Genomic DNA, 13,166 nt, shown 5'->3' on the forward strand with positions numbered 1-13,166 from the left:
AATGTGCGGTTGCATCATGGCCTGCAACCGAGGCATGTACCCTGACTGGGAATTGAACCTGCGACACTTTGGTTCGCAGCCCGTGCTCAATCCACTGAGCTATGCCAGCCAGGGCTACTTCTGTTATTTCTAAGTCTGTGTCTTCATCTGTTCATGGGGGAATGTTGATAGCCAGAAATTAATCCTAGAGTAAGAATGACATTTGGAACCCCAAGCCCATCTTGTGATGTGGGAAACTCTTAAGCAGTGAGGTGATATCCACCAGGAGACACTCTAGGTCCAAGTGGTAGGTCATCACCTTTTGTCTGATTTTTTCCTGGGGGAGACAGCAGGAGGCAGCTGGGCGTTTGCCAGTCTTTGTGTGTCAGGGACGGAGCACAGACATTGTTCAACAAACAAGCGTCTGCCGACCACATCCTCTGTCCGAGGCCTGTGCTGGGCACCGGGAAAACCATCAGAAATGTCAGATACGGTGCTTGCCACGTGGAGCTCATGTCCAATTGGGAAGATTAGGCGTATTCACAATGAATCATTAGTTTACAGTAAAAGAAGTGTGGGAAACTTACAAAATAAACACTATAGATAGGGCTAATTCATCAGAAATGAGAACTCTGGATTCAAAGGATTAGGGAAGGTTTCATGCCACTTGAGCAAAGTATGGGTGTTAAAATGTGGATAGAGGTTGACCAGTGTGGTAAGTAGGGCCTTTGGGGAAGGGGAACAGAACAATATAAACAGAGGGTCTGTGTTCACGGGGCTGTCAGTGAACCAGTCTGCAGCAGGGCCGTGCAGCAGACACGTGGGGAACAGCGGACGGTGCGTAGGAGAAAGTGACCCGGAACTCCTGCGCCTGAGAATCCACTGATGGCTTAAGAACAAAATCCCGATTCTAGAGGGTCATCTACATATTCAACAAATAGTCAATGACTATGTACTATGTGTCCAAACTGGGGACGTCATGGTTAGAGGAACAGAACTGACCCTTGCCCTCACCTCATGAAGCTTATCCTACGGTGCATGGTGGTGGGGAGCGAGAAGACACTGAAGACACGAATCAAACAATTATAAAAGCAAGTGTGAAGTTTCAGCTGTGACAAGAGCTTTGGAAGATGTACATCGTGCTATGAAACCCTGTAAAGGGAGATTTCCCTTTCACTGAAGAAGAGGTCAGGGAGGGCTTCCCGGGGGAAGTAACTGAGGGATGAGTAGGCAGCGTTAACAAGGCCCACGGGGCAGGGCTTCAGGCAGAAGAGCCCTGTGTCTGAAGGGAGTCTGATGAGCCGGGGGGACTGAAGATCAGTGTGGTAGGGCTGCCTCATGGGAGATGAGACTGGAGGCTTCCGTGGGCCAGGACACGTGGGATGTTGTGGACTCTGTTTGGGAATCCTGTGTTTATCCCAAGTTTAATAATAGGAAGGCACTGAAGGACTTTGCATCCCCCAGGCTGCAGTTGAGAAAATTCAAAGGAGCCGGAGTGGCTACAGAATGACCCACGAGGAGGCCATTGCATTTGCTGAGGCGTGTAAAAGGCAGAGGTGATTGGGGCCGAGAAAAGTGGGTACATCTGAGAGCTGCCCAGGTCTGGTGGGCTTTTGGTCCCATAACTATAAATGCATGGCTGGTCTGTTCACTGAGGAAGGGGGCACTGGGAGAGGAGGACCAGGCTTCTGAGGGAGGCTCATGACATCTGTTTTGCACATGCTGTGGCCAAGGTGTCTTTGAGATATTTCAGAGGAGATGGTACACTTGGACTAATGTATTCTGTCAATTATAGCTCAATAAAACTGGGGGAGGGGAGAGCTCTACACATGACCTCAGTAATAATTCTGTACGTCCAAACCACACAAATGCAAATCAATCAGCTTACTTCAAAAAAAAAAAATAGACAATGATAATCAGGAAGTTGTGTTAGGAGCCTGGCATTCAAAATAGAGCTCTGTGTTAGAAGTAATGAACTTGGAACCTGCATGTCAGTGTCCAGTGGCATTCATTGAATTTCCATGTAGATGGTATACACTGAATTGTGTGTGAGTGTGACATTGACTACAAGAGAGTGAAAATCGGGGTGGATTTATGACCAAGCCTTCAGGAACTCAGCAGAGAACGGCCTATCGGAAGAACAGGCTTGCCAAGGAGATGGAGAGGTTGTATCTGTTAGGACGCGTTTGGCTGACCCACAGAGGCCTTAAACGACAAGAAGGTTTGTTGTTTGCTTAGCGGGAAGTGTTGGAGATAGCTCCGTTGTGTCAGGGGCTGAGAGGCACCTCTGTGTTTTTCTTGAACTTCTCGGGTTTGCAAGATGGCTGCCACCGTGAAGGTTATTGTATTCTTACACAAGCACATCCACAAGCAGGTAATAGGAGCAGTCAGGGCAACTGAGCAATGTGTCCTGGTGTGCCAATTTCCTTTAATCAAAGGGAAAAAAAGTGTTTCACAAGTTCTGCAACAGATTCTCTCTTAGGTCCTGCTGGCTTAGAACTGAGTCACATGGCAGGCTGTACTGGGGGATGGACAAGGTGAAGGCGTTGTTAGCAGCTGAGTAGCAATGGTAGTGTCTGCAACAGGTAGTGGGACAGGGCCAGTCATGAAGCCAAGGGCAGACAGGGTTTCCCAGGGCCAGTGCTGCATTCCACTGAAGGTCAAGTGGAAGGCAGAGTGAAGAATGCCTGCGGAATTGAATCACAAGGAGGTCATCGGGGACTGCAGTGAGATGTGCTTCAGTGCCACAATAGGGTCGGCAGATGGGTTAGGGAAGGTAAAGAAAAAAAAACAACCCAAAACCAAGCAAACAAAAAAACCCCAAACAGCTACCTTAGCTAGGGAGAAAGTATCTTTGTTCTCCAGGTAAGCATAGGCAAATCAGAGAAGCTTGCTGTTGTACAGCTTTTAAGGATTCCTCAGCAGATGCAACTGGCAATCAAATGATAAGATTCCCACTCTAATCCATCATTCGAATCTTTCCTTCTGTCCAAACTTGAGCCAGATAGGAAACTAAGTCTCGGTTTCCTACCTGCAGCATGGCAGCTATCAGATTATACGCATGAAGCTCTTAGCACAGTACCCAGCATAATGGATACTCAGTAAATGTGGCCTTTTATTATGACCGTTAGGCTATTTTTTTTCCTATGTAAATCTTGACTACCTTGATGTAAGTTTTTGTGGTAAAGGTATGATAACTAGGGAATTTTCTTAATATTTCCTTTGTTGATAAGATGAATGAAATACACTTCTCAAGGATCTTGGAATAAAACTTGATAAAGTCAAGGGCTTATATGATGTTTGGAAAAGTTTGATTATATGGAAATAAGTAATTTCCAATTTAATGATTAGAGTGAAAGTCATACTAATAGAGTTTATTCTCTCTCAAAGGATGTTTTTATCTGGTATTTACACTTCATGTTCAAATGACATTTTCTTCCTTGCAGTGTATCATTGTCAATTATTGGAATGCCTCATGAAATATAAACAAGAAGTCTGGAAAGTAAGTTTTGGGCCTCATTTAACTCATAGCCACAAACTTAACTTATGTAATACATAGCAATAGTAAAAGTTGTTGGCCTGTTAAAAGTATTTTTAGGTCAAATTTACTGCTGTCTTATTATTTTGGTGTGTAGAACCTATAATTTCTTCCCGGTTAATTATTTATCATTTAGAGCAGGGATGATCTTGATCACAGGGGCTTGGCAGCAAAAGTAACTGAATATCTCTTAGTCTGGGAGTTAGTGCATACTATATGATATGACAGTTTTATTTAATTTAAAAGGTTGGTTGAGAATCTGTCTTTTTTTTAAATAGGAAATGTGAACTGTTAAGAAATGTGTTTTGGGAAATTTAAGAATGCAGTGTTTAGCAAACTGGCTTATGCTGTTCAACGATCAATTATTTAACATTATTCAGAGGAGAGAAGAAGAATTTGTTAAAAGAAAATGTACTTAGGAACTTACTTACGAATAGGTCCTGTGCTTATTTACAGGACCGATTCCTAAGTAAGGAATACAACTAATGTTTTAATATGATCAGTTCTGAGAAGCGCATCGGGATGATGAGATTCCAGGGAATTAACCACCTCAAACCCTCTATTGAAATTTTCACTGCTTTGGTACTGTTGAATGAGTTACCTTTATTTTTATTTGATCATGCTGAGTCAAAATGTTCTTTCTCTTTCCTTTAGGATCTTTTGTATGTCATAGCCTACGGGCCCTCCCAAGTGAAACCGCCAGCCGTGCAAATGCTGTTCCATTACTGGCCCAATTTAAAACCTCCCGGGGCAATAAGCGAATACAGGGGCTTGCAGTACACAGGTGAGACGACGAGAGCAGGCCCCTGGCACCCCGTGTCCACCTCTCCTGTGTCACGTTGGCCTTACCTGCTTGTCTCTATTTTTCTCTTGCTGGGGTTATGTGTGTGCCTCTAGACATTGCCATAGATCCGTGCTGAAACTAGGTGGTATAAAATAAATGAATGAGAATTAATTTCAGAAGCACTTATGACACCGCAGTATATGTCTCAGTCTCCTCTGCTACCCGTTGCCCTGTGGTCTTAACTACCGCCGACGTGAACCACTGCAGAGGTGTGAGTGCGGAGTAAGGCTCCACGTTTGCTCACGGTGCAGCGCAACTTCGGGCGGCCAGTTCTGTTCTGATGAGAAGCTTTGGAGCATGCTCAGTGTTACCAGTGTATACGCCAAGTAAACATTGAGTGACCGTGATAGCCTCGTTGGCCAGGCTGTAACAGTTGGTGACTATTGGTGTCATTAATAACTGAGAAGTAAACATTGAATTTACATGTAATCACATATGTTTACCAAAAACAGACCAACCCCAGGTCCTCTGTTGTGGTTATGTTTATATATCCTAAAATCAAAGAAACAGCCCATGGCTAATGGAGTTTTGGATGGCCCTGACTACCTCCCCCCACCCCACCTTAATTGTATACATAGTACTCTGAAAATGGAAGAGGTGGATGTTTTGGTACAGTTAGCTTTTACTCAAGTTATTGTGGGATCGTGTGCTGATATTCTAGATCCTACTTCTTTCTTCGTATCGCTTATATTTCTTAGGGTGATCTGAGGTGGTTCAGAGGGGAATTAACTTAATTCTATTTCTTATGTTCCTGATTAAAGCCAAGTGTTAGAGAGTTATTAACGCCTGTTTTTGGGGGGCTTTGATGGTCCTTGGTGGGCTTATTCTAAACTCAGAACAAACAACATTGGCTATAGTGGTAGCAATACTATTAATAAGGACAGTGACGGCAGATAGGAAGTCGTTTTTAAAAAACAGAAAAAAACTGGTGTCTTTGGTGTTTTATATCCATGGTAGCAGAGAATGTTGAAGTGTTGCCGAGTAGATAATTGAATGTAAAAGCAATTATCCAGCAAATAGCTGGAAGCATTAATAAAATAAAAGGTGAAATAACTGAGATATTTGATACCAACCCCTCTCAGCAGATCCCTGAAATAAGCACTTATGGGATGTATGAATGGGTAAACAGTATTCAATGAAATCTATTTATTTAGTAAATATTTGAAGAGTAATTTAATGTTCCAGGCCCTGTAGTTTTTGATACAAGCAGACTTCCTGGAGCTTAATACAATCTAGATGTGAAAAATAATCCAGTTATTAAATAAATATTTATGGGGTAAATATCTACTATTAGCTAGGCATTATTCTGGGCACGGGTGGTAACACAATGAAAAACTATATTACAATCACAATATCTCAGTGTGTACATTTCATTTGTGGGGGAAAGACCAGGAAAGTGCCTGACAGTGTGGTAAGTGCTAAGGCAGAACAAGTACAGTTGACCTTGAACAACACAGGAGTGAGGGGTGCCAGCGCCCCACCCCTGCACAGTTGGAAATCTCCGTATAACTTTAGACTTTCCCAGAATTTAACTACTGGTCACCTCCTGTTGATGGGAAGCCTTACAAATTAGAGGTGCATAACGCATATTTTGTATGTTATATGTATGATATACTGTATTCTTGAAGCAAACTTGAGAAAAGAAAATATTATTATGGAAATCATAAGGAAGAGAAAGTCCATTGATAGTATTATTGAAAAAAATCCATGCATAAGTGGACCCGTGCAATTTAAACCCAGGCTGCTCAAGGGTCAACCGTCCGGAGTGCTGTGGAGACACACAGGAAGGACCTCCGACCTCACCGTCATGGAGGGCACGTTGAGGAGGGCTGAGTTGTCAAGAAACGTTCTTCAGTGAGTGACGTGTAAGCGGGTACCGGAGTGAGATGCACATACTAGGCGTCACAGGGGGAGTGAGTCATTAGTGGGTAAAATGTGAGGCTGAGACAGAAGGAACTGCATGGATTTGGACTTGGAACCTAACGATAGCGCGACCGCACTTGAGTTACTCTGGAAAGTCGGATGCAGCCGGACGGTGGAGGGGCAGCAGGAGAGTAGCCAGGGATAAGCAGAAAGCCTGTGAAGGGGATTGGATTTCATCCTAATGGCAGAGGGAAAGCACAGACAGGTTGGAAAGGGAGAAGCCACATGATGAGATTAGTCTGGGTAGAGCATCCCACAAGCCCCGGGGAAATTGAGAGCTGCGTCCAGTTCCCCCGTGACCACGCTGTCTTGAAGGGCCAGACGAACCTGTCTCCCCAGGACAGCTCAGCCTGTGCCAGCTAAGAGCAGAGCGGCTCTTTCTTCTTTGCTTGGCCTCTCCGCCTACGGGCATTCGTTCTTCAGTCCATCCTTGTAATCACATCGCCACACTCGTCCATTCTTTTGACAGCATTGTAATGTGCCTGCTGCCTGCCAGGCACTGTCCAAGTTCCTAGGGAGGCAGCTTTCTTGGCACTCCCATCGAGTGGGTCAGGGCAGTCTGTGCAGAAAACAGGAGATCCTGGGAAAAGTTAACCATTCTGGTCCATGTGTTACTGTTTATCCAGCACTGTCTGCTTGTTGGACGTTGTTCTCACTGCTTATTGTCTCATTTAATACTCGAGCATTCTCCTAATTGACCCAAATTTATGGACCCAGTGCCAGATTAGGTTTTGTAGACATTTTCTTAATTAACTTTTCATAAAAGTCTTGAGAGTAAGGATGAGGAGTGGGACCTAGTTTAAGTCACATCACTAAATTCACACGTTTGATAAGGGAACACTGCCCGAGTTTGAACCCAGATCACTTTCATTGAAAACCCACATTTTTCTGCTCTAACATTTGGTACATTTGTTAACATTTTGATATATTTCCTTCTGGTTTTTTTGATGCACATTTAAAATAAAGTTGAGATCACATTGTACAGTATGTAATTATACAAGGTTATCCCCCAACCTTTTATGATGACAGTTTTCAAACACAGAAATTTAAGGAATAACACTATGAAGACATACATAGCCACACAGATTTAATACTTGTTAGTAGTTCACCATAATTTTAACTATATATGTATATAAGTTATTTATTGCTTTTAAGCATAGTAACATTGGAATATTTACAACTCATATGAATAAGACCAAATACTGAGATAATCTACAGTGTTTACTTTGTTTGAGTTTGTTAGTATTTATCAACACCAAAACTACTCCAAGTATTTTGGGCATTAAATATGTTTTAAAGATGAAACAATTATAGCTTTCTTGGCAATGATCCCCGCCCCCCCACCCATTATGTGGTTCTATAAAGCTCTGTTTCTGTGGGAAGAAAGAAATTATTTAGCAATTTTCTTGTTACGGTGTCCCAACAAGTAAATAACTCAGCCTTCGTTAGCAAACGTCAGCACGAGTTATGCTGTAGTTTCCACTCAAGCTATGAGACAAAAGATGTGGGAAGATACGTACTTCCCGGGCAGAGACTGTTGAACACATAGAGAGGGCTTAGCTAACTGCAGACAGCACTATCAGACTAAATTTCGGTTTAAGCTACCAAATTAGTAGAGTTAGAGTCTTGAGTTGTATTCAAGGCAAGTACAAGAAGCTCTACCGTTTTTGCATGTCATAATTTCCCCATCATTGAGTTATTTATCTTCTTCTTATCTTTTATCTCCACAAAATTAAAAAATGTTTTACACCTTTTTGCTGTGCATCGTACACATGTAGAAAAACACACAAATTTTGAGTCCGCCATGTTCACCGCCATGATTACCGCCTTCCGCTCTCCGGAAGGTAACCCACTGACCTGTCTTCCACCAGCAGAGATTAGTTCCGCCTAAGTTTGAATTTTATGTGAATGGAATCATACATTACTTATTTGTGTTTGTGTGCGAATTGTCCGTGGGTTGAGCATAACTGTGTGCTTTGTTCGTGTTTATTGCTATACATAAGCTACCAAATGAACATACCACAGTTTACGTATCCGCTTTACTATTAATGGATATTTGGGTTGTTCCCACTTTTCGGCTATTACAAATAATGCTGCTGTGAGCATCCTCCCACAGATCTTTTGGTGCACATGTGTATGCATTTCTGTTAGCTGCATTACCAGGGTGGGGTTGCTCGATTAGAGGATATGAGTGTATCCAATTTTAATGGATAATGGCAAACGGTTTTCCAAAAGGGTTGTACTAATTTGTACCTACATTAAAAAAGCATGTGAGTTCTTTTTGTGTATATTCCATATTTTGGGCAGTCCTTTATTTTACTTGTTTTTAAAATTTTAACAGTTTTTGAGGGTATGTGGAAGTATCTAACCGTGTTATAATTTGCATTTCCCTTACTGCTAATTTACACTTTTTGATCTATTTATTGGCTAGTTGGATATCTATATTACCCTTGTCAGTTATGTATGTGGCAAATATTTCCTTTTTTAATTCTCTAAATGATGATTTTGATTAACTCAAGGTTTTATTTTTTAATGCAATCAAATTAGCAACCTATTTTTTATTGCATTTATTGGGATAACACTGGTTAACAAAATTATACAGGTTTCAGGTGCACAATTCTCCAACGCATCATCTGTGTACTGTATTGTGTTTACACCTGCAAGCCAAGTCTTCTTCCATCGCCATTTATCCAGCCATACCCTCCATCACCCGCCCCCTCCGGGCAATCGCCACACTGTTGTCCATTTCCATGAATTTTTTCTTTTATTCTCAATTCCTCCCCAGCCCAGCTCCTCAACCCCTCCCCAACAGCTGTCAGCGTGCTCTCTACCTATGACTCTGTCTCTGTTTTACTTAGTTCATTTCGTTCATTGGATTCTACATATGAGTGAAATCATATGGCATTTGTTTTTCTCTGGCTGGCTTATTTCACTTAGCATAATGCTCTCTAGGTCCATCTATGCTGTTGCAAATGGTAAGACATCCTTCTTTTAGTATGGCTGAGTAGTCTTCCATTGTGTGAATGTACCACAACTTTTTAATCCACTCATCTATTGATGGGCATTTGGGCTGCTTCCAAATCTTGGTGATGGTGAATGATGCTGCAATGGACATAGGGTGCATATGTTCTTTTGAATTAGTGTTTTGGGTTTCTTCAGATAAATTCCTAGAAGTCAAAACTTTTTCTTTAAATGGCTTTTTGTATCCTATCTAACAAAATCATTCCCTACTCCAAAATTATGACAATATTCTTTGTTTTCATCAGAATATTTTTTTTTTAACTTTTACATTTAAATGTATCTAGAATTAAGTTTTCTGCACGGTGTGAGGTGCATGTCAAAATTTTCTCTTGTGGATAGCCAATGGACTCAACATCGTTTATTGAAAATGTCCTTTCCTTACTGGTCTGTAGTACCTTTTTAAAGGATGGTTCTGTCTCTGGATTCTTTCTTTAGTTCAATTGATGTATTTTTTTCCTCAATACCACAGTGTCTGAATTAATGTATCTTAATAATAAAATTTTATATCCTCCAGGGCAAGTCTTTCCACCTTGTTGTAATTGTTTTTCTCTTTCTCATCTCCCCTGCTTTCTCTTCTTTCTGTTCTTTCTCATCTTTTTTTCTTTTCTTCTTCCTGGTTATCCTCAGCTATTTGCTCAGTTAAAGAGTTTATCAAGTTAAACACTCATAAACATACCTGGAAATTATTAAGACTTGTATTGAGAATGCGTTGAATCTATAGCTCCATCTGGGGAACTGATGTTTCTATAATATTGAGTCTTCCAACCATGCACATAGGACATCTCCACTTATTTAGACTCACTTCAGTTTTCCTCAGAGCTTTTTCTGTGTCGATGCCTTGCCTGTCTCACATGTAGTATGTCCCTGGGTTTTTATTTTTCGGTGTTATTGTCAATGATATATCTTTTTAAAGTTACACTTCTTATCTCCTTGTTGCCAATACGTAGACATGCAGTTAACTCTGGTATATTGATCTTATATCCAGCCACCTTGCTAGATCAATTTTAAATTCTAATAATTTACTGTAGTTTTGTTTCAAAAATACTTTTCATGTATGCAGTTATATTATGTTGAATGACAGCTTAATGTCTCCTTTTCAATTCTTGTGCTTTTTATTTCTCTTGCCTTGTTGCACTGGCTAATACCTCCTGTGCCACGCTGAGTTCGAAGTTCCTCTGTGTTTTTATTTTTGACTCATTGGGCCATTTAAAAGGATGATTCTTAATTTAGAAACATATGGGGATTTTCCTAGCAGGGTTTTGTATTGATTTATAGCTCGATTCTTCTGTGGTCAGACAACATACTTTGTATTATTTCATTCCTTTGATGCTTTTTGTACCTTCTTCAGAGCTGAGCCTGTGGTCATTTTTGTAAATACTCCTGTGTACTTTAAAAGAACTCGTATTTTGCAGTTGTTTGATACTGTGTTTTACATGTGTCAATTAAATAAAATTTGTTAATTGTGTAGTTCAAATCTTCTGCATCCTTATTGGGGTTTTGTCTTTCTTTTATCAGTTACCAGAAATAGAATGTTAAAATCTCCTCCCGTTGTAGATTTGTGTATTCTGCTTTGTAGTTGTATTAATATTTGCTTGCATACATGTGGAGGCTATATTATTAGTGCGTACAAATTTAGAATGCAGTATCTTCCTGGTGAATTGAAACTTTAACCATGATGAAATGCATGTCTTTATCTCTAGCAATGCTTTTTTTTGGTGCTAAAATCCACTTTGTCTTATACTAATAGCTACATCAGATTTCATGAATGCCTAGCATAACTTTTCCTCTCTTTTATTTTCAACTTTATATTCATATACTTCATGTGTCTTATAAGCAGCATGTCATTCTGTGTTTTAAACTCAATATTCATAACACTTGCCTGTTAATTGAAGTACTTAATCCATGTAGGTAATGTAATTACTGGTATATTTGATTAAAAATCCATTTTCTATTCGCTTTGTATTTCTCCTGCCTTTTTCTCTCTTTTTTTGCCTCTTTTGCACTGATTGAGTGTTCCATCTTTTCTTAGTGAGCTGTTCTGTCTTCTGTATTCTTTTAGTTACTAGCCTAGAGATCACACCATACATCCTTGTCGGTGGCCAGTGCAAAACAGTACTTTTACTTTCTCCGGTAAAAGACTGAAGATTTTCACTTCTTTTACCCTCTTCTGACTTCCATGTTATGCTTAATTTTAATAACTTCACAAAACATAATTATTATTGTTCTTTGCAGTTAATAGTCATTAGATTTTCTTTTTTCTTGTTCTTTTTCCTTTTTATATCTCCAGCTCTTATCTGGGATTTAATTTTTTTTCTTAATAATATCCCTTTCTATTCCTTTAGTGCTGTCTTTACTGGGGATAAATTTTCTCAGTTAGCGTTTATCTGAAAATGGCTTTGTTTTGCCATCATTTTATTTATTCATTAAAAAGATTTTATTTATTTATTTATTAGAGAGAGGGGGAGGGAGAGAAACATTGATATAAGAGAAAAACATTGATCAGTTCTTGTTGCACACTCTGTGCTGGGGACCGAACCTGCAACCCAGGCAGGTGTCCTGATTGGGAATTGAACCAGTGACCTTTATGTTTGCAGGACCACCCCCAACCAAGTGAGTCACATGGGTCAGGACTTAGCCGTTTTTTTCAAGAGATAATTTCTCAGTGTGTCAGATTCTAGCTTGAGAGTCATTTTCTTTCCATACTTTGAAGGTATCTCATGATGTTTTCATTTTTGTTTTTTCTATTGACAAGTCAGCTGTCAATTTTTTGACAGCTGTACTCTTTCAAAGATAAACCGCCTTTTAGTCTGTTTTTATTTTGAAATTTTTTCTATTTGATTGAAACTTTCTTTTTAAAATATTTGTTCCAGTTTTATTGAAAAAATTCACGTGCATCACTGTATGTATCGAGGCATATAGCATGATGTTTTGATTTACATGTATCGTGAAATGATTATTGCGATAGGTTCAGCTAACATCCATGATCTTATATACTACGATATAAAAAAAACAACGAAGAAAAAAGTTTTCCCCTCGTGATGAGAACTCAGAGTTTACTCTCTTATCAGCTTTCCTATGTATCATACTGGGCAGTATTAACTGTAGTCATCTTGTTGTATATTACATCCCTTGCACTTACTAATCTTATAACTGGACATTTGTATACCCCCACCCTCCACCTCTGGTAATCACATTTCTTATTTCTTTTTCTATGAGTTGTTTTTTGCGTTTAGATTCCACGTAAAAGTGATTCATACAGTACTTGTCTTTTTCTGTCTGAATTATTTCACTTAGCATATTGCCTTGAAGATCCATCCATGTTATCTCAGATTGTTGCATTTCCATGTGTTTATGGCTGAATAATATTCCATTATATATATCACATCACAACTTCTTTATCCACGGATGGACACTCAGGTCGTTTCCAGCTCTTGGCTATTGCACATAATATCGCTGTGAATGTGGAGGTGCCGAGATACTGTTTCCATTTCCTTTGGGTATATTCCTGGAAAAGAAATTGCTGAATAATATGGCATTTCTATTATCAATTTTTTTTGAGTATCCTCCATGCTGTTTGCCATAGTGGCTGTAACCAATTTACAATCCTACCGACAGTGCACAAGGGTTTTTTCTTCACACTTATTGCAACATTTGTTATCTCTCATCTTTTTATGATGGCCATTCTAACAGGCATGAGGTGATATCTCATCGTGGTTTTAATTTTCAGTTTCCTGATGACTAGTAATATTGAATATCTTTTCATGTATCTGTTGGCCTTTTGTATATTTTCTTTGGAAAAATGTTCAGGCCCTTTTGCCCATTTTTTAATTGGTTATTTGATTTTTTATATGAGTTATAGGA

The 13,166-nt window shown here is 39.8% G+C and overlaps 1 protein-coding gene across 12 annotated transcripts in view; it reads left to right on the top strand.

Moving 5' to 3' along the window:
• The window catches only part of UNC79 (unc-79 homolog, NALCN channel complex subunit), a 209,653-nt gene that overhangs the window by 57,670 nt on the left and 138,817 nt on the right, over positions 1-13,166 (top strand). For all 12 annotated transcript variants that reach the window (XM_036013549.1, XM_036013517.1, XM_036013522.1 and 9 more), the window contains 2 exons: positions 3,426-3,481; positions 4,172-4,301. In XM_036013549.1, coding sequence (XP_035869442.1) covers positions 3,426-3,481; positions 4,172-4,301 — 186 coding nt within the window. The remainder of the gene's footprint in view (positions 1-3,425; positions 3,482-4,171; positions 4,302-13,166) is intronic.

Source organism: Phyllostomus discolor, chromosome 1 (assembly GCF_004126475.2).
Source record: "Phyllostomus discolor isolate MPI-MPIP mPhyDis1 chromosome 1, mPhyDis1.pri.v3, whole genome shotgun sequence".
NCBI lineage: Eukaryota > Metazoa > Chordata > Mammalia > Chiroptera > Phyllostomidae > Phyllostomus > Phyllostomus discolor.